Below are 26115 nucleotides of genomic sequence, written 5' to 3' on the forward strand. Positions count from 1 at the left end.
TGCTAAATTTGATTACGGTAAGATGCTTTCTTATGACACGCCATATAAATAGTGCTGATTTTGTACTGTACTGTTGATGTGGGTTACACATGCTTTTATGCTTGTCAGTAGTGTGAGCTTATGGTGCCATTCCTCATCTTGACAATTCATCCAAATTATTTAATCTCACTCATGCACGCACGCACACACACACACACCTGCAGTAGTGAAGGTGTCCTATGACCACAGGTGTTATTTGAGATTTAATTTGATGACTGGTCTTGATCTGTCTCTATACTGGGTCTGCTGTCTTTGGCCCTACCAGGCCGGTGATGCAGTCTGGGCACAGCAAGAAAAACTGGCAGATCCATGAAGGTCTCATCTGCAAACCTGCCTGCATCTTAAAGGTGATTTTTGCACAAACCTAAACATATTAAAGTAAAATAATGTAACTGGAAAAATAGTAACAAAAGATAAAATATACACACAGGCAGCCACACTTATCGCCAAATACACATTCATATTGTTCATGTGTTCTATAATGGTCCAGTTGATGATCGAGTGCATTCCATTCTGAGAGAAAGCTGTTCTTCAGAAATGAGAGGAAAAGCCTGTGACATCATCACTGTGGGACACAGATTGGACATGTTGGACCACAAAGAAGCAACTGGAGAGTGACCAAGAGCACTGGACAAAAATTGGATGATGACACTACCAAACAATTTGTCCAATCGATAGCGGGTTGTACAATTTTTGGAGGGGAAATTCAGCGAAGCTAAGTCAGTTGCATTGGAATCAAAGGGGATTAGGCAAAAACAATGGGCCTCATTCACAAAACATGCATACGATCATATTTAATCGTAAACATTTCCACAAACTTTTCAACATTCATCGTTTTCTTTCTTATCTATATTTGTTTATGGCTGTTTCCTTATGCAAATCACATAAACAGGATTGCGCATAAAATTGACAAACAGTCAGCATTCATCCTCTCATACACCTGGGATAGGCACAAAAAAAAAAGGTCTGCACATGTGTCATGAATCTCATAATGGATTTTCAAAGGAATATTTTTAAGAACAAAAGTAAGAAAAATTTAAGAAAAGTTTTGTGAATGAAGCCCAATGTCTTGCAGCCATTCAACATCTTTTTGGTGGACTGAATAGGGTGAAAGCTGTTATTTGCCTTTTTTGAAAACTTAAGCTACACACCAGACTATCATTTAACGTATGTCAAGAGGAAAAAGATTGGACATAGCCAGCTCTGACAGTGGAGAAAAGTGGCAATTATGTTGCACAGTAGTTACATCTAAGAAATGCCAAACAGTTTGTAATTTGGCACACAAGCAATGTAGACAGGCGGTCCCAAAACTGGTGGCGGTTCTGGCCATTGGGGTCATTTGTGCATCTACCCATTACACTACATTGCAATGAGTTTTCAGAGATACCCAGGTTAAACATCTACAGCAAGCAGAGACACAGATCTGAGGGAAGGCCTTCAATCATACTGAGACCCAGAACAAGCCCTGTCAGAGAAGAACAGGTGCATTCCATTAACAGAATGCAATATGTAGCAGAGCTCAGTGTGTAATTTGCCACTCTGTTTTAGACTATCATCGCCTTGAGCTACAAGCCATTTTGCTCTCCAGTTTTGCCTCCAACGTTGGAGTGTTCTGCTTGCTCCTTTTCATTCTGTAATTTTCTAACCTGATGGTAGCTGGTGCGCCAGAGGACTGTGCAGCTGACATTATTTCATTGACCACAGGAGGTGCTGTTGAGCAAGGATAAAGGCATACAGCCAATGGCACAGCCAATTATGTACACCACCCATCCACAGCTGAACAGCACTAAGCACAAGCAGCTTAATGTGATACACCACTTGGGAGTGCTTTTTTACAGGAGCCTTTTTTATACAGTGAGCTAACCATATTTCTTGTTTCTTGCTGGGTATAAAAAGCACTGCACTTCCCTTTTATACCAATGTCGGCAGTGAAAATACCACTTTTTCAAGCAAGTAATTTTGAACATGCACACTGTGCACTGTAAGCAACCAGGCCATTTTGCACTCACCTGGACATTACGTCAATATACAGCACTCACTGGAGGAATGGGATGAGATGGCACAGTCCTTTTTTTTCTGCATCAAAATTTTGTGTTCAAGATGTAGCCATGTTTTCTGAAATTCACTGAACTGCCTGAGCAGAGTGTAATATGAAAGGAAAGAGGTAACATGGCAACAGAATATGAGTTGCACACAAGTCCTCCACACTTCCCATTCACATCAGTTAATGACCATGCTCCAGAAAGTGATAACTACATTCAATGGTAATAACAAAGATTTGGCCCTTACACACCAAATTTGAGCACAGGGATAATACTGCTATGAGGCTCAGTTCAAAACTGTTTCAGTTCACAAAACACAATGGTCCTCTGACTTGGGCACAAAGGCCCAATGAATGCCTACTGGTTGCCTGAGGTTTTTATAAGAGCACACTGGTGAAAGAGCACAGTCCAGAGTGCATATGAGCCTGTTATGGATGATGATGTCACCCTGCAGAGGCGAGACAAGAGCTCCATTAGTTCCCAGCGTAAACTAAGCTAAGCACTGGGCATGATGCCACTTTGAAGATCTGACTCTGGCTTGTACCACACTGGCTACATATATGGACTGACAAACAGATCACTAAACCGCACTTTGCCCCAGTCGTGAATGGCCTGCCAGTCAGCACAAGCCGCAGTGTCCTGCTCGGAAACCCGTTACTTCCAGCAGCTAACAAGGTGACACTTTCTCCAACACTTTAACACTCTTTTCTTCTGCACAATTCAGATTGTTTGGCTTCCAAATCCACAGGCACCCACTCAGTATCTTCTCTCTCTTAACCATCTCTTTATCTGGCTCTGATATCTCCCGTCTTCCACATTATCATCATCATCATCATCGTCATATCTGCTACGTACTCAACTGCTTTATACCTCACACTCTTCAAGCCTCAACTTCTCATTCAAATGTTCAAATTCAAATGAGCTATATCGATTTACAACGTTCATGTTTAACGCTCCGACTCACATTTTACCTCCACCTCTGCCCTGCTTTCTCTCTTTGCTCTTTGCTCGTCCCTCGCTCTCTCTCTCTCTCTCTCTCTCCCCCACTCTTCACACTTATCATCTGTTTTGCAGAAGAATTACCCTCATCCGAAAGGTCGCAGGTTCGATTCCCGGGTAAGGACACTGCCGTTGTACCCTTGAGCAAGGTACTTAACCTGCATTGCTTCAGTATATATCCAGCTGTATAAATGGATAAAATGCTATGTAAAAAGTTGTGTAAGTCGCTCTGGATAAGAGCGTCTGCTAAATGCCTGTAATGTAATGTAATCTCTCTCTCTCTCTCACACACACACACACACCTATATCCCGCTGTTCTCCGAGGACAGATCCTGAAGCTTGGCAGGGAGCGCAGAGAGGGGCGGGCCTCGAGAGCCGAGTCCAGCCGCAAACGGGGCTTTCAGCGGCAGGCTTCGGGTTCAGGGAGAGGTCGGAGGGAGATCTCGCGTCGCAAAAAAGCGAACGGGGACCCAGCCGCCAGCTCATTCGGCGCCCCCCTCTCGTTACAAAGCGAGCGGAAGGCCCGAGCGCGGCGCCTCCTCCTTGATGAGGAGGTGTTGACCGGGCGCCCGAGGGAGCGGCCGGGAGAGCCGAGCGGTAGGATGCACATGTGCGTGTCGGCGGCGCGTGGGCGGGACGGCCAGGGGAACAATAAGCCATTGTTGAGGGAGGGGACCGGAGGAGTCCTGAGCCCTGAGCCCACGAGTGAGGGAGGAAGGTCCCTGAGGCTGAGTGCGCTGCGGGGGGGGGGGGGATGGACTCGGATGGAGCCTGTGCTCAGCACTCGGACGCCTGGTCACGTCCGAGGCGGGGTTTCTCTGGAGACACGGTTTGTCGGCCCGGTGCGCCACTCTGCCGGGCTGGGGGCAGGGCGGGGAGGGGAGGGGCCGCCGACTGGGGGAGCGACGAAGGTCCCTCGTGGGCCCCCGGGTGCAGCGGCGGTACTCGTCGTGCCGTTTTCCGGAGCCAAACACGTCCGTGTTAATGAACAGAGAGACGCTTTCAGGGCCCGACCAGCCAGCGTCTTCCATTCAGGGGCGTGTGCCGTTACCACGGCGCTGCTCATCAAAAGGTCCGGCAAACACCGTGTTCAGTGAGCCATGACCAATGACTCACTGATGAATTGCAAGACAAACAGAAAATAATGCGGACATAGCCTTTTTGTTTTCAGTCATCTGATCTAGTAGAGTGTCAGTGGTGCTGACAGGAAGAATGACAGTTCATCAAATGTACCTTATGCTGATGAGTTTAACAACAGGGTGATATCCATGACATGGAATAAGGTCTAATATTAGATCACACTACATATGGATATATGGCAGATTCATGTCTGAGAGATGGAAAAATGCACAGCAAAAGATGTGTTCATACAGCTACAGGAGTGTTACATTCAAACCAGTTTGGTTTTGAATCTAAAACAAGCAAATCAGTATGCCGGTATTCCATCATTTTATTCTGCTTGCCTTTAAGAATTTCTCCGAGTGTGTTCAAGAGCATGAGCAGAGTATTGCTGAGCATTACTCAAACAAGGGATTATTCTTCATTAGAGGAAAACAAGGTGGACTGACACAGACATTTATAAAAATGTATTTTTCATTCTTGCAACATCTCCTCAGTGTTGCTGCTGGGATAACAAGGCGAGACTTGCGTTTTGAAGCACTTGAGCACTGTTTCACAATGCTGATTAGCAAATAAAATAAGCTAGGAAAATGGAATGAAAAAATTCAAAGAAAACATATTTTCTCATCCACCCACTGAGACACACACACACACGTGTGTGTGCTCAGACACAGACAGACACACATGCACACCACATTTCACACTGGACTCTAGAAGCAGCAGAAGCTTAGTTCTGAAAGACAATAATCAGCTTCAAAAACCCTGCCTGACAGCACTCCAGTGTGTCAGGACTCAGACAGCGAAATAAAAAAACAACAGCACGTGATCATAAAATCACATGATTTACAGCGTGCTACCATAGAAACGTCTGGCTGCCGAGGGCTGAGGTTACCTTAGCACTGCTAATGAGGACAAAAGAGGAAGCTAGAGTGCGAATCGAAGTTGGTCGGGCGTGTGGCACCGAAGAGGAGTCGAGCGATGGGTACCATGACACCCCTCCTGGTCTTCTGAGAGGACCCCAGGCATGAAGACCAGACCTGACACTGCACCCCAGGAAAAATGACTTGAGACTGAATAAGAGCTGCTAAATGTAGCATACTGCCTTCTGAAGTCAGAGTTAACTTTCACTATCTGAGTCTCAGAAAAGGAAATTGAAGCGGAGGAAGTGGTGTCGTCAAGGGCTCAAAAAAATGTAGGAGGGGAACTGACACCATCTCTTTAGTCTGTCCAGTGACAATTGTGCAAATGTATCTATTTTTATTAAGCAGGCATGAGTTCTATTCTCTGTTTATACATACGGGAGGACACTTAGAACCAAGCAATGAACACAGTAATGAGTTAAATTGTGACATAACATAAACTATTTATATGGAACAGGTATACAAAACATTTGGACCACTGCCATGAATTAATTATTGATTCTGAAGGACCTTCTCCTCAAGCTGATTCACCCCTAATTGGCAAATTGCCAATTCGCCTATCAATCTAAAAGGAGCACCAGCTATGGAGATGAACGTTGTAGACACTCCCCAGTGATTGGTGATGTATTTACTGCAATCAGAAGAGGAAAGCACTCCTGTAGAATAAATTAAGCCTGCCTCAACAGGGACCTTTTAAACTTTAATTAGGTCCAAAGCCCTACATCTCATTTCCGTGACATGAATGGAAATGCTTTTCAACGCTAAACCGCTCCACACTTATTTTAGATTACCGTTATCACTGACTGTTGATTATTGATCCTTGCGCTTTTAATCTTATGATATCCAGATTACTTAAACACCATGAACACATGCATTTACAGCCACAGACATACAGACACACACACAAAAATATCTTGGCCATATCTTCACTAGGCCTGCGCTCAAGTGGGATCTCTTACTTCAACACTTTCTGCGCCTTCTGCCAGTACATCTGAGGTGAATTAATTCCAGAATTTGTAAGGACTGTGCCTTGAATTCCGACTGCTCACTAATCTGAACCACAGTACAATGAAACTAATTTCAAAGAGGAAGTGAGGTCAATATTCAGTATAATCAGGATGTCAGCGTAGTGGTGGAGGGGGGGGGGGGGGGGTTACAGCTTTGTTGGGGGTTATGTGACATGCGTAGAGAGCTCCTTACCTGCCGCCATGTGGACGAGCACGCTCTGGTTGGGCCGTAGGTTGCCGAAGTCGAACAGCATCATGTAGGCAGTGATGTAGTTGACGGGGATGGCGGCCGCCTCCTCGAAGGTCATCCCCTCGGGCATGGCGAACGTGTGGCTGGCCGGCACGGCCGCCACCTCCTGCCACAGCCCGCAGCGGTTCAGAACCAGCACCTTGTCCCCCACCTGAAAGAGGCCAGAGAGAGAACAGGCATTGGCCGCCATTTTCCGCCACGCTCGGAGAGCGGCCAGCCAGCACGTCCTGCGCTCTGTTCAGGATAATCCTCTTGTTTACTCAGTGAGAGTCCCTTTCCACTGATAAGCACTTTTTATTTATATCCCTCCATCTCTTATGTTAATTTGTAACGTCAGGCTTTCACAGCAGAAGTCCAGGTTGTGCGCTACTCAGATACACGCTGTGTGTATGGGGAAGGTGTTGCTAGGGGCTACGCGTGGTGGGTACGTTTTTCAAGGGTGCAGTTGCAGCTCTCAGACCAAGACTTGTTGAATTGGATTTGTTTTGGTAAAGACACAAGGGTTCTCCATACTTAACTGCTGTCAAAACCCCAAAAACTGTTGTCTAGGCAAAACCCAAATGCTCCAAAAACACTGGTGGCAGCCCTGTGGAAGTTACCTAAAGTACCTGACAATACTGTACGATCACTCCAAACCGCTGCCCTAAACACTTACCTGAAACTTCACCTATACTATAATGTTGTCTTGGTACTTGCCATGGTACTTCACCATTACCCAGAGGAGCTAAGCTTTTCATTTCCAAGAGGATCAGCTGCCAATGGCAAAGACGAAACAGCCCTTGATCCCAGTCCAGCCCAGCCATGTCCTGGAGCTGACATCAGGACCATGTGAGCCGAGGGTCTCTCCTCACTGCTTCCCAGAGGAAAGCCGCGCTACACACTTCACGGCCACGCCCCGAGAGGGGCGTGAGCGAGGCACACGGGAAGCGGCCACCAGCCTCCACATTCCCAGCCTCTTCCCGTTTTATTTTTTTGCCTCAAGTAGTAAGGCTCTTCCTCCTCTCCGAGACAAGACAATGGGCAATCGTCACTGTTGGCACGGATGCCGCAGGGCAGGCCGTGCCAAATTCCTCCCCACCACGAAACACAAAACACGCCTTCTCCTCTCTGGGAAAAACAGCTACGACGTTGCTCCTCTTAACAGAGGGGAAAGGGAACGCGATGTGTCTGAGCGTCTGTGCTCCTCAGGCTGGGAAGAGCTCTCTCTCCTCCTCTCCCTCTCTCTCGCTTCCGCTGTCAGTCCGGCTGACCTTTAAATGGTCTGACCCGTGGAACGCATTCGTTTGCAACAGCGTATACATTAAGTTGACACCGGAATTATGGAAAAGCTACCGATGCTCCCTGTGTCAGCTATCCATGGGCTCCACCAATTCCATGGCCCAGAGGCACTGTGTGGTTGTTGCACCCTTGCTTCCTCAGACCACAGCTCTATGCAAAGAATTGTGCTCCAGGCACCTACAAACTTTCCATATCAGACGGGCTGTGGAGATCTGGAGATTCTCTGAGGCGGGCGACACCAAAGTGCGACAGGGGTTTGGGCTTCCTCCAAGAAGGCTCGATTTCCTAGAAGGTGTTCTAGAACAGTCTATAAGTTGGGAGGTTCTGCTGGTTCAATGGGGTCTGCTATGAAGAGAGTATATCATTACTCAGTGTGGGAAGGAAAACTTGCAGAGTGCAAGCCTCCAAGAAGGAACCCGACACGGCATGGAGCCGTCCTGCTGTCTGCCCCAGCAAGCCTCTCATGCGGGTAATGTGTGTGGTAACCCAGGCATGTATTCGCAGGCTTCTCTTCTCTCCGTGACTGTGCGGGTCTCCCGCTCATGTTGGGACGGTGCCTCCCAGAGCCTTTCCCAGGACCACAGAGACTCAGAAAGAAGGCCGGGACACCACAGACTCCGCCCTGCCGCTCAACCACAGGCAGATTGCTACACGGATCTCTCCAAAACAAACCAAATAATCCAGCAAACACATGGAGTTCCAGACCCAAGTTCCTACAAAACACATGAAGTAGATGGTTTTTTATTATGTTTGCCTTTCTATTTTTTTTAGCCCATTCAGGTTTTTTCACAGCCAGTTGAAAATGGCCAGATGGAATGGGGTCCTCCTCTGTACAAAACTACTGCATTTAATTTCATTTTTTTATCTTTTGGAAGGGTCGGTGTGACAGAGGGTGGGGGGGGGGGGAGGAAATACCAGACCCGACAATGCGGGACAGAGCAGAGTAATTGAGAACATATGGGTTGGAATCGCAGCTGAACTCACAAACACGGAAAATGGGAGAAGGGGAGAAAAAAAGTGGTGATGTCAAGTTTGTGACACAGGCCTGAGTAGATTTTGCGATATTTCTGTTTTGGCCTTGCATCATCCTTCCCATCCACCACCCAACCACCCCCCCCCACCACCCCTCCCCCTCCAACCAAAAATACCACCCCACTGATTCTGAGTTAATTTGAGGGTGATGTCATTGTAGTACCAACCCACACGCAGTACAAAACGGTACAGCCTGGTGGGATGTGAACGGCAGGAGTCGGTCTGTCAGTGTCAGTCTCCCTTTTCACTCAGACCAACTCCTTGCACCATGACCAGGCTGCATGCAGCGTGCACTGCTAAAGCCAAGACGTCTGCCAGAGGGATAATCAGGGCAAAATAAACACTTGCTCAGTTCTGTTAGCCTGCAGGGTGAGACATTTTTTCAGTTTCATAACTGAGTCAGTAATTTTTCCCTAAACAACTTTTCCTTAATCAACAGCAATTATAATCAATATGGTAGCTGTAAATGCGTATAACCCCCCAACCCTCTCTCTCTCTCTCTCTCTCTCTCATACGCATTTTATTACCTGAAAGTGTATCTGTGGGGCTATTATTTATGGAAATGCATTTATGGAATCTTGGCATGGTGATGTCAGCAAACACTAGAGCTGAGGAGCTACTCTAACCGTTCTGGACCTCTCCTCCGCTGCATTTTGAATGTAATCCTTTTCATCAGTCAAATCAAGACTGAGATGCAATGACATCTGTGGTGGAGCAAGAACATAGTCAACATGTTTTCCCCAATTTGGAAATGGCCATTTTGCTGGCTTTCATGTCACTACTACAGCATCCATGCCCATACACTGCACAGTAGGCAAGTGTCAGAGTAGTGCACTCCTCCAGTATTCTTACTTGCAATCTAGCTATTGTCTACAGCATCTAGGAGGCACTTATCAGTAACCCAAGGTACCCATCCTATCAAGGCTACTTATGTCCTATTGCTCTGGGCTTAGAGTCATAGTCAGCTAAAGACATAGCCCAGGCTCCAAATAGTTATGCACTGGCTAGAGTGCTCACCCTACTCTAGGGGTAAGCAAATTACCAGTTGGACCATATGAGAGCCACCAAAGTCAAAATGTTGTGCTTGTAATAGAACAGGAATACCAGATATCAGTTATCCTTATCCTTTATTTGACTACCAAATACTCCTGGCCAGCCTTGACTCTTCGTGACATTAAATTTAGGCATACAGCAGAGTTGGGTTTTGTGTTAAACAAAAGAAATAGTCAAACACAAGGCGTAGCCTAAGACATAATGCTGTGAAACTGGAGGCTTCATCCAAAACAGTTAAATCACAAATGCAGTTAAGTCAACGCGGAGAAAACTTAATTGGCAAAGAAATAGCCCACATTTTAAAATGCATTGTGGAAAGGAATGCTTTCATAGAATAGCCTAATTAAATAAGTGAGAAGGTGTGGCTGCCAGAAAGTGTTGTCAATACGATCAGTCTTCAGTACTCGTTGCTGTTGCTAAGCACCGTCAGAATTATCGACGTAGTTAAGTCATACGTGAGTCATCCTGTTATTCAAATATACGGGTTCATCATACAAAACGCCATAGCTTCGCTGTCATGATTTTAATGCGCTTTATAATGTAAACGACTACGCTAAATATTGTTTAAAAAACGTAAGCTTATTAGTATTTGTTAATAGTACTTAAGAGAGTATACAAATCGTTTGGCACATCGTATTATTTATTTATTTATTTACTTACTTACAAGAACAGAATAAATAAATAATAAATGAGGCACTTCGCCGACATATTTTAATACTGCTGACAAAGGGCGCGTGTTTGATTTACATCTTCCCTCACAGACGCGCGCCTCGCCCATCCGGTCGCTTCCACGCACAAGGGGAGGTATCCAACAAAGGGAAGAATGACAGTTATCCCACTATTCCAGTCATACTCTGCAGCATCACAATAGCTAGACACAAATTTCGGGTAGTAGTGGGCTAGTATACGAATATAACTAATTTATAGATTTTTTTTTTTCAGAATGCTCTGGTCATTGTATTTTGTTCTCATCGTGTCTACGAGATTCAGTAATATTTCAGGATGAGGACACAGAAATGAAAGAGGAGCAGAAGGGAAGGCACACGTCGATTTTAGCTGCCAAGTACAACTCCAACTTGGAACTGTCAATCACACATGCGCACAGCGGAGCGTAGGCTATTGTTTATGCTCAGCTGAGACGAAGGGCGCTGGCTGTTCATTGAATTCATTGTTATCGGTCAATTAGGCAACTTACACAATAATACCTATTTATCCCCTTATTTGTAAACGTAAAAAATGAAATATAGTCTACTCATTAAAACGAGCGCATTGGACATTTGGACCACAGCAAAATTGTTCCCAAAAGTAGGCTACCGTTCGATTTAAGCTCATGCACTAAAATTGTTTTGTCATTAATGCTAATAGGTTAACAAAAAAAATAAAGTTTAATTTGTTTACGGCCAAAAAACATATAAACAAATTAACAGCAAAATAAATAAATAACAAATAAATATACATTCAATAAAACGCAAAAAGAAAGGAAGCTAAGTGGCATTTAATGCAGCGCGTAGAGTTGAGTTTATGATATATTCTACATCCTCAAATGTAGGCTATCAAATAACCGTTAAGCTGTTGTTAGAAAGAGAAACAATCTTCTCTGTAGGCTGTCTTATTCTGTAAGACAACACATAAAATTGTCAAGTAAAAGAAAACGCTTAAATCTAGAATATCAATGAATCCGAATGTATGCATCGATATAAAAAGGCAAACACAAACTTACTTTTCTGTCCGTTACTTCTTCTCCTAAAGCCTCAATTACCCCGGAGCACTCCATCCCGGGCGTAACGGGCGGGGACGGCAGCCGGTCATACAGACCTTGTCTTCCCAACAAATCTGCGAAGTTCAGACCACACGCCTTTACCCTCACCAGCACCTCTCCATTCTTGAGGGTCGGCATCCCCTTCTTAACCTGCAACTTGACTTTATCGTATCCTCCATAGCCGGAGAGAACCAGTGCCCGGTAGGTAAAGACCTCTTCTTCAGGAGGTTTTTCGGTAGCCGCAGGCGCGGCTGATGCATCAGCTGCTGGCGTGGTCTCCTCCTTGGTCTCTGGTTTAGGCTCTTCGTTGGCTTTGGTCTCTTGCTTTTGTTCTTCGGGTTTCTGCTGTTGAGCAGGTGCTTCTTCGCCAGACATGGTAATAATGATACCTTATAGCAAAGTTGAAATAAAAATGTAAAGTTTCTTTTCAAATAAGCTTTTGTAAGCCTATTTATTTTGTTTGAGAAGCGGTAGATATAGCTTGCTCTGTGAAAAGGCAGACTGTAAAGCCGGGAGAATTATTTTATGCCTGAAAATTGGGCTACTAGAGCAACATGAGACAGACTCTAGACTACAGGTTACCCAGAATGGAGTGGAAGCGTTGTCAAGGTCTGGCTGGCCAGAGGTTGACAGTTCTGCTCGCCGACAAAAAGTACGAGTGGGACTAAACGGACAACTACAAATCCCGGCGAATGGATTTTTGCGCAGGAGGAGGAGGAATGGTGGAGCGTGACTCAGTGACAGATATGCTGAGCTTCAAGCTAATTTGAATGCGAATGGAATATAGAAGGAAAGAATACCGAAATGCTTTAAAGCCAATAAGGCAAAGGTAGCGTTCATTACGATCGATTGCACTCTAGATAACGGATAAATAACACCTTGAGAAGTCCAGAGTAAAAGACTCACTATAGACGTCACGTGTAAGATAGCGACCACTCCAAGTAGATTCGAGTAGGTAACCTAAATGTCTAGTTATATTAATTTTTGGTTCAATAAATTAAGTACATGACAGCTATTCATTTAATCTACCGTATAATTTTAGGTTTTTAGAATAAGGTTGGAACCATTCCACAAATGAGTTCACTGTGGAAAAGTAGAATCAAAACTGAGTTTCATTTTTTTTTTCAGGGATAGGAAATGGGAAACAAACACGGGAAATTGGATGTTATTTTCCTGTGATGTGGCCACTGGCAATAGAGCAGTAATCCAGGACACCCTGTATGGTGTTTAAAAGATAGGATGGGGATACATAACACATTACTCAAAGGTGTGTGATGGAAATAATAAAGAGCGTTCATTGTAGTCGATTAATATCTTATGATACTAACTTCTAGGCCAGTTTGAACAAAAGGTTTGCATGGATGGTGGTCTAAAGAAGCCTTTGCTTCTAATACGTTTAGTGGTACATCCTGGTGTTCAGTGACAGAACCATGGAAGAGTGGTGGTAGCTGAAGGGGGATACAGTCATTTTACAATGAAAATAGTACTGTTTCCAGCTGCCATCCAGTCACCCCCTTATGTTTCTCATGATTTGGAGAGACCAAAATTAAATTTGTAGACCAGTCCTGTCCCATGACTGAAACATGCTTTGTCAAGTCAGGAGAACACAGAATACCACTTATGTCCTCTAAAATCTGTGAAGCCAGTCATCTTTGTCGTCTGTAATCCACTCTGCAGTGCATTATGTCCATATAGTCATTTTGTTGGGAGCTGCACTTCTTGCACTACTGGTGCAGGCAGACTGCAGGCACGTAGTTGGTCTGTAATGCTAATGCTAAGGCTAATTGTGCGCAGCTCACAGTACTGTCTGGATCATTAGCATGGTCAGGCTTCATATCAAACTCATTTGAGACTAGTTACATTGACACTTCAGTTTAATGTACATGGACACAAAGTCACACATACTCACTGTCTCTCCTCACATTGTCTCTCATACGCACACGTAAACATATCACACACGCACGCATACACACACGCCCACCCATCCACACACACACACACTCACACAGACAATGGTGGAAGTCAACTGTAGGAAGTCATGTTGGCGAATAAACAGCGGTTTAGACCAAAACACCCTCCCACCCATCCTCTCCTCTAGTGGTGCTGGTCAAGGCCTGGTCCCTGTGCGATAGAATAGTGGCCAGGAGAAGTCCAGCGGAAGAGCCTGTTTACACCACCCATTCAGCTGGACCGGACTGAAACTTTTAAAGTGGACAGAGTCCATTGTTGTGATTTCCCAGGGCTGGCTGCCTGAAAATTGAACTGTGGGTACACTTCCTGCCATAACACAAGATGCACAATTCCAAGTTCAGAGAGGAGTATCACTGACATGAGTAGGATCAAAGCAACATCATTTCATTTCTTAATAAACTGCTGGCCCAGCTTGTCTGAGTGTTTGCATAAGTTGCACCCACCTTGCAATATGTTTACTGCTTTCTGTACTTGCTTTGTGAAGCGAAGAAGCAGATTTATATGTTGCTGACCCTGGGACCTGGACTGTTGTTCAGATTTGTTTTAGACAACATGTCCAAAGGCTGTTTTGCGGTAAGGATATAATCCTTTATGTTTTAAACACCTCAGTCATTGTCACTTGCCTGTTAAAACCTTTCATCTGCAGCTTGATGATTGGAAAAATGTCTTTCTTTTTTCCCCCCAAATCAAGTAACAGTAATACATTTCCATGTGTGTACCCTTTCAGAAGAAACGCTGCTCACTGGAATGCCATTGGAACTGCTGAGTGAAAAGTTTACCAGCACCTCCCTCAATGTGTCATCAAATCAGAAAAAGGCGTCAGTCAGGCCAGTGATGATATCTTAGGGTTCTGTTGGTTTTCTGAGTGTCAGGATGAGCAGGCTCTAAATTATAATAGAAGGGTGGGTTTGTGAAATGAGACTCAGCAAATTCATTTCAGTTACATGTGGCCCAAAAAAACAGATCCTGAACACAAAACTAGATTTCCAACTACTTATTTTAGATGCACATACCTGTATGTTTATGTTACCATGTTTACTAAACCTACACGAAAGCAAGGAGTCGCTTTATTGACCAGCAAACCAGGAGATGAAAAAGCAGTCCATGCACTGGCTCGACAAGGAAGCAGGAAGTATGCACCCTGAGTGATAGAGAAGCCATCATTTGGTGACAGGAAATGGTTCAACTGATTAAATCTATGGTATGCCCACAGAGAAAGGCATATGTGGCACTTTCTTCCTCTTACCATAAACTGGTCAGGCAGTTGGAGATGTGACAATATCACTGGTACCACAATTTGAGGTGCTTGACATGCTGTTAATCTATATATATAGAACATCAGAAAAGGGAAAGTAGTTTATTAGACTGGTTTCCACTAGAGCTACTGCCATCTGAGTGGTTTTTAAAAGGCCAGCCAGTACTGAGTTGGCTTGAAACAGTGCCTCCAATTTGAGCCCCTCCTATACAAGACAATTGCTCATCACAGACTACTTGTTGACTAGCATAGCACATTTCTGGAAGTTGGGCATACTTAAATCAGAGTCTGGTCAGGCCTACAATCATGTTAGTGAGGAGCCTAAGAACTGCGTCTAGTATGCAGCTACCACTTCTGAGAGGGGTGTTATCTTGGCCAGAATTACATTCTCTCAGTCAGAAGCGGCTTTGACATGCAGACCATAGTGACTCAGAAGGGCTTTTCTCATTGGTAAAGAAGACTACATTATAAATGGAGGAATAAAGTCCCTGGCCAGGACAAGCAGGTATAGATAATGGATGGATGGATGTGTTATTAAACCCTAGCTTGTCGAATATGGCAGACCTTGCCGTGGTAGGACATGACATCAGCATTCAGGAGAAAGGGCCTTTGCTATTGCTTATTGTTGCTGCAGGTGTCCGGCTCCTGGCCCACTCAGTCCGGCCTGGTCAGCGATTTCAGCGGCTGAACAGAAGAGCCACTCTAATGAGCTTTCTCCACATCCGAAAGGCAGTCTGTTCTCTGTCTCAGCCCTTTCTGCATCCCTCCTTCTCCCCCTCTCTTTATCTCCCTGGGTACCAACTGATGAGTCAACAACCTTGAGCAAAGCCCTGCCGGTTAGCCATGATTTAAACATCTGAGACACACACAGTTCCAGTAAAATGTGCTACAATTAACCACAGTGTTTCACTCATGATAAACGTGCCTGCATTTATGTGTTTGGGTTATTATATTAGCTCCTGAGTGCTTCATCATCATAAGCTAGCTCAGTCATACACAATATCTAGGATATGGATGTAGTACTGCCACATTACAAATTAAGGATACTCTGTAGATTATTACTGATATAATATTGTTGAAAAGGAAAAGGACAGAAGGACTTTTTTCAATAGATTGTCCAGAACAATGAAACACTGTCTCATGCTGCCACCTGCTGTTGACTTGAAGGCAATGCCATTTCATAAACAACATAAAATCCCAACTATGATCAGACTAATTATTTTAAGGGTTTTTTTTCTTCAATATGTGAAGACATTAAAAAAAAAAAAAAAAACACAACAACGGTGCAGCAAATGGGATTATATAATAACTGGCCTCAGCTATGAATATATATATTTTTAAAGAGAATGGGACAGTCCACCTTGCACAGTTTTTTCTTTATTCAGACAAATAGAAAGCTGAGAGGGTAAAACAGATAGAGAAGGGACCACAGCTGGGAAAGTGCCATCGCGGGGATCTAGCCCCTGCGCGTGTGGGGAAATCACATGACAGAGAATCAGCGTGCCCTACAGACTGTGCCACATATCTCACCATGCTATGAAGAGCATAAGACTAAGCCTAAGCGAGCAGGGATGCAAAAACCGTCTGAGGTACGCACAATGTTGAGCGGAAGTGAGATGCATTAAGGGTACCTCTGAGTACCTAAACAGAGTTATTGACTGGATACAAAGAATATGTATTGTAGTTGGAAACATAATTTCTTTCTCATATTCCAAACGCAGAAAAATACATTGTTGTTATATAACATCACACGTTTGCTAAACTGAAAACAAGATGCATGGAAGCATGCAGGTACATTCACTGAGGAGTTTGCAGGGGCTTAACCACAGGACCTGTCTCAGAATTACCGTATACCACAGACTACCTTATATATGCCATTTGCCAGCCTTAAGTGCACCCACATTCAATGCTATAAACATACAATTGCGGAATGACATTCAGCCTTCATTGCTCATAACCATCTGCACTGCTTTTAAGCCACACCTCTGTGCATGTTATTATAAGTCCAGTATCACAAAACGGCAGCGTGCAAAATGTTTCCCAAGTGAAATAAACATTTGGCCAAGTAATTCCTCCCAAAGCAGCTGTTCGACAATGTTGAATTATCACGTGGCAAAAATGTCCACAACAGCGGAACTGAAATTTGGATACAAAGTCTGATTCTTTCCTGATTACAAACGTGTTAAATTCACTGCCAGAAATTCCTCAGCTTCTGATTCTTTCCAGAGCATATTTTTGGCCTGGTGTTCATAACTTTTGCTATTGTTTGCCTTTTCCATTGCTAGCCCTGCACTACTGGGATCCCAGTGAACATTGTTGTGGTGAAAAGTTGGTGAAACGCCATTTACGTGTTTAGGTGAAAACCCAGTCACTTTTCAATCAAATGTAGCTGGGTTTTCATCTGCACACCTAGATGACCCTGACAAAGATGTACCCAGGCTATATGTGGGTAAAACTTGAACTATATTGGGGTTGTAGTAGTCTGTTAATGACAAAACATCTCTCAACTTAGATTTCCACCCCTTTAGATGTCAAGATTCCAAATTTTTCTCATGGGGATTCTAAAGGCTACAGCTCACAGAAAACAGCTATTTTTTGTTTGCACATTGTATTATTGAATGATTATTTTTGATCAACTGTTGGCAGTTCCTGACACAAGTGCTTGTAGGAACAATTATAGTCACTAGAACATGCCTGTCACTCCACACAATTTAAAATATGAAGCCAACATACACTTTCAGCAAGCACACACCTAATTTCAACAAGAACAAGAATGCCTGGCATTCTAGCCTCTAGAGATCTTTAACAAAATGCTTGTATGGGCACTCATGCGGGCCAAATAGACTGGTTTTTACCATTGTGACATAGTGAAATTTACACTTAGCATATCATAAATACATTGAGAGGGGATCTCAGCTGGTTAATCCAGCTTAAGCACTTGATATTGAGAGGCACAAACTCAGAAGTTGAATCTAGTGCTAACTGTAGCAAGAAGTCTCATGGGGGTGATGTATAATTGACCATGACATCATTCAGAGGCAGGGGATTTGGGGTAAGGCGTTCCCTACTTCATTCCACAACAATGACACCTCTTTTGTCATATGCTTTTGTAATTTCTTAATGCTGCATTTACTGTGAATGGGACTTATTAAAGGGGAAGTGACAATGACAGAACCTCCACTGTTGAAAGTGGCAAGAGAGACCATCTATGTGTCAATTATATTTCAAGTTATTTCTGCTATTTTTGTAGACAAACAGTTACTGATTCTGTAACTAAGAGTAATAAAACATAACTCCTATATTTGTGAGAGGGAAAGTATGGTTCTTATGTTTTCAGTGCAAATGCCTCATCTCTCAACTATAGGGGTCAAGCCTTGACATTCTGAAACAAAATAACAAATACTGAGACAGAAGCAATTTTGGGAAGGGTCATAAATCACGGTCAGAGTAAATTGCAAAGCTCTGAAGCTGAGCAGTGACAGAAAAGGAAGAGCATGTGAGGTCAGCCAAGTGACCTTGCCTGAGCAGAACTACGCCAAAAATAGTTCATTTGATTTTTTAAAAGAATTCCAACTCTTCCAAATAGTTGTATCGTCTGCAGGACACTCGAATTTCACCAAAAGCTTAAGAAGTAAACACTGAACTCGATTGTAAAACATTTAACTTTACATTACAGGCATTTAGCAGATGTTCTTATCCAGAGCGACTTACATTCTATCCATTTATACAGCTGGAGCAATGCAGGTTAAGTACCTTGCTCAAGGGTACAACGGCAGTGTCCTACCGGGGAATCAAACCTTTGTATTTGCTCCTTACAAGCATTCACAACAGAAATTTTTGAAAATTTGGGTTTCAAAAAACAAATCCATTGCATGCAGGGTAAAGGTTTCCACAGCGTTTGGGAAACGCAAAGGGCCAACATTTGCCCTGAGGAACATGTAAAATCTGCTAAAAGCAAAACAGAACAAATGCAATTTAGGAATTAAAATAAGAATGGCCAACTATAATATTTTAACATTGCCTAGGCTATAACACATACAAAATGTCCATGGTGGAAAAGGTAGCCTGTTTTGCAGATATAGCACGTCCGGAATATCACTGCTAGGCCACTGGGAGATGAATTATGATCTTATACACAGACTGATTGATTAAATATAATAATGCTATCTTGAAATCACCTCACAGCCAAACTGCAATTATGACTGACATGCACTTTTTTGCTGGTAGCCCACACGTTGCTGCCATTACTTCACAAGGGGAACTTTGTATCAGTTAAGTAAATAGCAAGACTGATTTTTACCACACAAGCCTGTACAGGGTATCCAAATAATGGCAGAGAGACAGGTCAACAGAACTGCAATACAGTCAATGTTTTTGCGCAGTGATTGTTTTCTTAGTTCATTTGGCCTTCAGTGCTATGCCAAGCTGATCTACATGCTCCATTACAACACTGTATCAGAGCTTGCTCCCCTAAAATGGGGGGGGGGGGGGGGGGGGTTAATGCGTATAAAGATCTGTAATTTCTACACAGATCACCTGATATGGATGTAAATACCCTCAAATTAAAGCTGATAGTATGCACATTACCTTCATATTCATTGTTTCATTTCAAAGCCAATGTGCTGGAGTACAGAGCCAAAACAACAGAAATTGTGTCACTGTCCAAACACAGATGGCACTGTTTTTAAATAGGTAAGTGAGAAAGAATACGAACTGGTATGGATTAGTGAAGAAGCTGCACGGATAGCATTCCCTTGGAGTGTCCAGCTTCATCAGACTGTGCTAGATGGCCTGGTGAATACCATCAAGACCACTCTAAGGCACTAACCATTACAGAACTTGAGCTTGCTAATGGATGGGTAAATCCTCAGATTGCTGAACTGGTCTGACAATTGGTGTCAGCTTGCTGACTGAGGCCTGTCTCCTTCAACCAGCAGATGGTAAATGCACCAGGTAACACTTACATTTCTCTGTGTCACGTTAACCAGGCAAAGAAGAGGTTATCAGCCAAACACTGGCTAATATGAGAGAGGGAAGCTGAAGCTGACCATTCTGACTATCAGCTGCAGGTGCTGAATATGAATCATGTCAGGTGGATAGCTACTGATACACTGTGTTTTAGGCAAGCAAACAAAACAAAACAGTCTGCTGAGGGACATGAGGGACATTTTCCACAGTGCATTTTGTGCATATGCAATCATGTAGTTGCATGAGAAGTCAGAAGAAGAGTTGTGTGTGCGTGTGCAGTCATAGAAAATACAAGGCCTGTTAAATTATCAATAACCTGTATGGGTGTAGGAATTTTAAAATAGTCTTCATTGTTGAGCCTTTCGAAGTCGGCCAACAGAAACATCGCTCACCCTCATTTCAGCATCTAAACATAATTTTGCTGAGGCAAACCAGAAGTTCATTTACTCGCTTATCCAACAGATTAGCCATCGTCAGCTTCACGGCTCTAGGTGGCGACAGTACGCTACTTACAGTTCAGCGCAATTTCGCATAAACTAGAATTATCGTGTTCTTCTCGCCTAAGCAATTGGTATTTGATTTGCGTTCCATTTCATTCTTCACTTCGTTTCATCCAGGGAACCACTCGCAGTCAGTCAGTTGTATAATCAATCAATTGTATTAATATACCGCCTTTAAAGGGCACCATCCTTCTCTCAAGAAACAAAACATTGGAGTTATGTAGCCTATCATGTTAATATGACAGCTACCTGAAATACATGCGGTTATGTAAAATATAAATTACTTCATAAGAAAACATAAAGGAATAGTTTAATAGATTCGTTATTTATGCTAAATACACAGTAGTAAGCCGCACTTAGAGTACCCTAACTCATGGGTTGGACCAAGTTTCTGTGGAAAGCATAGGGCACGATATAAGCGACATGATATAGCCTAAGGACATTGACATTTCAAAAGAAATTCCAATTAAAATTTGACCAATAAATAATAACAAACATGATGTTAAACAGAATTGTAATCAACGACAAGATAGATGAGAGCAAGGTGATACAATGAGAGAACAATGGTAAGACAATAATTATATAATATAAACAACAATGAATGCGATAAATGGCATATTTTCCATGCTATGGACTAATTGATTCAAAATAATACGTGCGTATAACGGTATGACGTATTACGGTCTGAGTGTATTTATCAAACCGTGCAAGAACATAATAAATGCAACTCAATAACTACAAGTAATTGACAACTATAATGACCACTACCAGACGAATGCCATTGTTTATATTTATTCAGATAAGTTTTTCCATTGTCATGCTTTTTGTCTGTAAAAGTTGTCAACTCGAAATTCATTTAGTTTACATATTTGCTCCCGAAGCCTACAAGCAGCGAACTGTTCATTTATGCCTTCCAAACTTAGCGTTTGGGCGTCATTTGTAAACACGCGTATGCACCTACATGAATAGAAGAATAAAAGAGCAGCACAAAGAAGCCTTTTCATTGGGCGGTAGTGGCTGCTGGGCGGCGCCAAAAGAGAAAAAACTTGAGTTTGCGGAAAATCAGGCAGTACGCGCAGGACGCGATGATGCAGCCGCTCAGTGCATAGTGTCACCGTGGGAACCGGAGACAGGAGTGGACAACGGGAGAGAAAGCGAGGGGTAGAGAGAAGAGGAAAATAAAGTGGTACAGAGCAAAGGAGAGAGAGAGAGCGCCGCAGCCGGTGTACACTTTTTGGGATTCTAAATTTCCTTTGTACCTCATCCCTGTCGGAGTAAATGAAGACACCGTGTCACGTTAAGACGAGACACTGACGGAGCACTATGGAGAGTAAAGGCAGCCGCTGCAAGATCGTGGTGGTCGGAGACACGCAGTGTGGCAAAACAGCACTGTTACATGTATTTGCGAAGGATTCATACCCAGAGGTAAATTGCTGCGATCTGGATGATTTATGAGTCACATAATTAGTCCAGTTGTATTCATTCTCATTATTACACGAACAGCGGTATAGTGAGTGATGGCACACAGAAAACTGTCAAGTTAAGACTGATCCACTTTGAGCGATTGAGCGAACGTGAATGCCGCAAGTTTAGAAGCCGAGGTATACTGGAGGTTGAAGTGATAATGACCATAAATTACAACCCTACAATTTATCTTTTTGGTCGGCTGTCTTGAGTCTCAGTAACAAGCTTGTCCGAAGTTTGCCGGGTGATATAGATTATCTTTTGCTGGATATTTTACTAGTGCCTGAGTGCAAGTGTATGTGTTATAATTACGGCTGGATGAGCTATTCTGCGCAGTAGCCTACTACACGCCGCAGCCACGCACAAAGTGAAGATAGGTACTCTACCTGGTAATGTGCATGCTTTTTTCATCCACCAGACCTTTTCATTAAATGAATTCGTTCATAAATTACGTATTTAAGTTAGTACATTTGTATCGCATTGGAAATAAATACACTGTTACAATTACTATTTACTAGAGCAGTAATGCATTGACTATACTTAAATAATTCCAAATAAACGAGGATACTTTTACTCTGCGTTTGATCTCCCTGAAAATAGCCAATCCTAATCCTAATCCCGGTAGTAGGCCTGCAATTCCATATAATGTTTTGCGTTTAATACCGCTTCTGCCTCCTAATACAAATCAATTTTGGAAGTATACGACGAGGAATTACTGATGCAGATAAAGGTCAAGAAAATACCAGCGCAACAAATCCTTCCCTTGTTGAAGTAAAGTCCGACTTTACTCGTGGCCCAAATAACGTCACATCTCAATCAATAAATCGACATATTTGGCGGAAGATTTTCAGAAACGTGATGGCCACATGAGCGTTAGGATATGTAAATTAACACCAGGTAGAAACGTTTATTTAAAACCCTTTTTAACTGAAAGTAGGCTACTAATTCATGATTGGACATATGTAACATGTTTATACGCTACAAGAAGCATTTGTAACCCATTTGTGTGTTGGAATAAACAGATTGCCTTTTATGTCTCATTTCAGAATTATGTTCCCACGGTCTTCGAGAACTACACAGCTAGTTTTGAGATCGATAAACAGCGGATTGAGCTGAACATGTGGGATACGTCAGGTAAGGAATTCTTTATTCAGAAGCTGTTTCTGTCAATGGTGTACATGTGAATACAATACATAGATACTTCTGTCAAAACATGCGCAAACCTTGGAATAATCAAGTAGAACAGATGGCAACGTCCCAGTGTGTCCGTGTGAGAGGGCTGATGCTTCCAACAAATCAAAAGCATGAATGTATTTTCAAGTGGATTGTTAAATGTAATGTTAGAAGGAGCACTATTTAAAAGGCCTTGACAGAGGTACAGCCATAAATGTGTATGAATTATTTATAATTATACTTCAAACCTGTATCTTGTGCACAGTGGCTTAGCATTTGGCTTTTTATGTAACCCTGGCGGAATAGGCGGCCTTTATCAATATACTTCCTCTTTTAGCAACAGTGACGTTGGCCGTGCCCACTTCAGAGCAGACTTGTAAGTCGGGCTGACGTTTTGCTTTCGGCAGTTGCCTTATGATTGTTATTTTTGCTGAAAACCTCGGTGCCAGTCGTTCCCAACGGCGGCCTTTGTTTGCATTCCTCACTGCGCAGTGTGCGGACGTTCCCAGGCTCTGGGGCCTGGGCAACTGCAAAGGGGCCTGGGCCAGAATGACTAAATCGGTCCATGCGTATCGTGGCGAGGTGACCCCGCTTTCTATAGATCACACAGTGGCCACACGGCTTCTGTGCCGGATGACTTCTGTCTGCAATGTTGCCGTCCCTGTTTTTCCTCCTGCGAGCTACATAGCTGAACCTGCTCTTGCATAACCAGATGCTGAACTTGTTTGGAAGGCGCAAGGCGGGTGGCGATTGGTTAACCCAATGCTGCTTTATCAGAGGATGGCATACGTGACTGTAGTCAGGACAGATAGGGGTTAAGAGGAAAAATAATACAGGGCAGGTCTGCATTATGCACAGTACCCCTCCCTTAGATTGTATCTTCATCTGAAGCCTTGGCTGGGTTCCCTTTAAGATGGCACTAATCACCAGTATTGATACCCTTTATTGACTGAAAGTTTTGGAAGTTCAGGTCTTCTCATTTTAGAACACAGACATCTTATTTTATAGTTATTGGAGTGTAGGTTAATGGAGCGTGTCCACATAAAATGGGTTTTTGTCAATAAAAAAACATTCAGGTTTAGAACTTTTTTTTCCCCACTGTGCCGTCTTTTAGGGTTCTGGTGGCTTTTAAATGTGACAAATTGCTCTGTGACCCTGAAAGCAAACCTCCCAGTTCCGTGTCATTAATTTCCTGGCTACCGAAAGTGAGCACAGTAAAAATCAGAGCTCAGATTGCTTTGAATACTTTGGGGGACTGATAGCGTGATGGTGCTGCTCGTTTGCTCATTACTAACAAACCCTGATAACAAGCCAGTGATTAGCCTTTTTTTTTTTTAGCAAGATTACCCCTCCCCCCTGACTTCAAAATGATGTCATTCTATCAGCCTTGGCCTCAGCGCTGACTATGTGTGTTTTCACAAAAATATAGTTTTTCTGCTGATCTGCTGTAAGCCTTTTAAAGGAGCCCACACACATTCACAGATGGCACATGCGCGCACACACATAGGTATTCAGACGCTCAGACACGCACACGCTCACTCAGCTGAACTCGCGAAAACACACAAACAAGACGCGCGTTTGCTTTCTGCCGTTCCCTTCGCCGCCTTTCCGAGTCTCTCCCCCTCTCCCCCGGTCTCCCGTGAGCCCTGGCAGCAGTTTTGCCAGAGGCCACGCGATTTCCCCGCTCCAGCTGCCTCGGCAGGATCTGGCCCGCCGGTGTTAATTGCTTCGGAGACGTTCCAATCTGCAGCTTCCTCTGCCGAGCTCGCAGTAGCAGGGTCCGCAGACCCTGCTATCGCCGCTCGTAAAACGCAACGAACCGACGCCGCGGTCGACCGCCCCGGAAGCTGCTCCGAGAGGCGACGCGTCTCGCGCTCCGTCTCCCTCTCCGCTCCGCGGCCCTCAAGGACAGGCGGCCCGGCGCGCTAATTGCATGCTAACACTTTCCTGTAGATGTTACCATGAGCGCGAGTTCACTTCTAACGTATAATGAGCTAATTAAGTAAGACCAGCAAACAAAGGCTAATTAAGGGACATTGTTAGTAAACTTTAACGCGTCTGCCTCGTTGTCCTTTGAGGCTGATTTGATTTACAGGCAAGGGGGAGCGGTAGCCCAGGAGGGCCAGTTCACACCTGTGGCTGCCATTTGGCCCCCAGGACGAGCATTAACATTTAAAAGGTTAGAGGACCGACTGTTTAGCATGGCGACAAGAGGTTCATTACATTAATCAGTCTTAGGGTGGATGGCAACAGGAAGACGTCTGGCTTGTAATAGGAAGAATAAAGTGTGTGTGTGTGTGTGTGTGTGTGTGTGTGTGTGTGTGTGTGTGTGTGTGTTTGTGTGTGTGTGTGCATCTGTTGAAAGTGTGGTGGGGAAAAGAAAATGATAAGAATGACAAGGAGAGAAAAACACTATGTGGGTTTTTCCCATGAGGGCTTGTCACAGTTTCCGTCCCTTTGAGCAGGGATTGGACATATTAACAGTGACATTGACATTCATTGCTCGCGCGGGCCAATCAGTGATGGCGGTTGGTGCTTTTGGGGGCAGAGTTATAGGCGGTCAGCCTGTGTATATGTCTAACGGACACAGCGATGCAGGACTCAAAGTAAATCGGCTCTTTCTGCTTTTCCCATGAGAACTGTTTTGCCGTGGGAAACAGGCTTGCCACAGCAGAGCCCTGGTTCATGCACTGCCTTTTTGAGAGACGTCCACTACAACAGTCCAGATACTCCATTTCCTCAAATATTTTTCAAACGTATTTTAATGTTTTTCATGCTTTGTAACATGCCAGGATGGACGGCCAAATATTTAATTAATGCGAAGAAGGATTGAATCGAGGTACTGCGCATTTTCCAGTCTACCTTTGCACTGGCCTTTGGTGTGCTTTTGTGTTAAAATATTTGTCGCCTCTGCATAATTAGCTTTCAAATCCAGTTGGGCAACCTACAAAAAATGAAAGAAGAGATATTGTTCTCACTAATTTGCCGTGTTTACGCAATACACATGCGGATTATTAAAAATTCTGACATGTTGCGACAAACACAAGGCTGCATATCTTCGGCGTGGTTTGCATTCCTGTCAAACCTCCTTAGTCTCTATTGTTTAGTCAAGCATGCCCTCATCCCGTAAACACCATTGTTGGCCACCGCGGACCTTTGAGTTATGTTTTCGACGCGGCGGAAGGATGAACGCGTTCCGTATCTGGCCTCCGTCACTCGAGCCGCGCGGCTTCGGTTATAATAGGGCTGTTGTGGTAAACGGCTCAAAGATGAAATGCAGAAACAG

The 26115-nt window shown here is 43.8% G+C and overlaps 3 protein-coding genes across 4 annotated transcripts in view; 2 read left to right on the top strand and 1 right to left on the bottom strand.

Annotated features, from left to right (window-relative positions):
• Positions 1-12184, bottom strand: part of LOC118220598 (synaptic vesicle membrane protein VAT-1 homolog) — a 29950-nt gene extending 17766 nt beyond the window's left edge. Inside the window, exons 1-2 of the mRNA XM_035404546.1 lie at positions 11460-12184; positions 6320-6527 (exon numbers count right to left, since the gene is read on the bottom strand). Coding sequence (XP_035260437.1) covers positions 6320-6527; positions 11460-11873 — 622 coding nt within the window. The 5' untranslated portion in view covers positions 11874-12184. The remainder of the gene's footprint in view (positions 1-6319; positions 6528-11459) is intronic.
• On the top strand, positions 2692-4510 carry LOC118220599. 2 transcript variants are annotated; one of them, XR_004763975.1, is made up of 3 exons: positions 2692-2756; positions 3156-3197; positions 3410-4510. XR_004763975.1 is itself a non-coding variant. In XM_035404548.1 (2 exons), the coding sequence occupies exons 1-2, from the start codon at positions 2999-3001 to the stop codon at positions 4175-4177; spliced, it is 999 nt and encodes a 332-aa protein (XP_035260439.1). In that variant the 5' UTR covers positions 2811-2998; the 3' UTR covers positions 4178-4510. The 2 variants fall into 2 exon arrangements, 1 of the variants encoding a protein (XP_035260439.1); XM_035404548.1 differs by lacking the exon at positions 2692-2756 and having other exon boundaries at positions 2811-3229.
• Positions 12185-21254: 9070 nt separating the features above from the next.
• The window catches only part of LOC118219720 (rho-related GTP-binding protein RhoN-like), a 32288-nt gene continuing 27427 nt past the window's right edge, over positions 21255-26115 (top strand). Inside the window, exons 1-2 of the mRNA XM_035403057.1 lie at positions 21255-21617; positions 22703-22790. Of these exons, the coding sequence (XP_035258948.1) occupies positions 21516-21617; positions 22703-22790 (190 nt within the window). The 5' untranslated portion in view covers positions 21255-21515. The remainder of the gene's footprint in view (positions 21618-22702; positions 22791-26115) is intronic.

The sequence above is a fragment of the Anguilla anguilla genome, chromosome 2, assembly GCF_013347855.1.
Source record: "Anguilla anguilla isolate fAngAng1 chromosome 2, fAngAng1.pri, whole genome shotgun sequence".
In the NCBI taxonomy this organism is placed as follows: domain Eukaryota; kingdom Metazoa; phylum Chordata; class Actinopteri; order Anguilliformes; family Anguillidae; genus Anguilla; species Anguilla anguilla.

Excerpts from the sequence above, each read along its gene's own strand:
- LOC118220599 (XM_035404548.1), top strand. The coding sequence starts at position 2,999 with ATGAGCTATATCGATTTACAACGTTCATGTTTAACGCTCCGACTCACA. Across the intron at positions 3,230-3,409 it reads CCGTTGTACCCTTGAGCAAG|ATCCTGAAGCTTGGCAGGGA; the intron begins GTACTTAACCTG and ends CTCCGAGGACAG.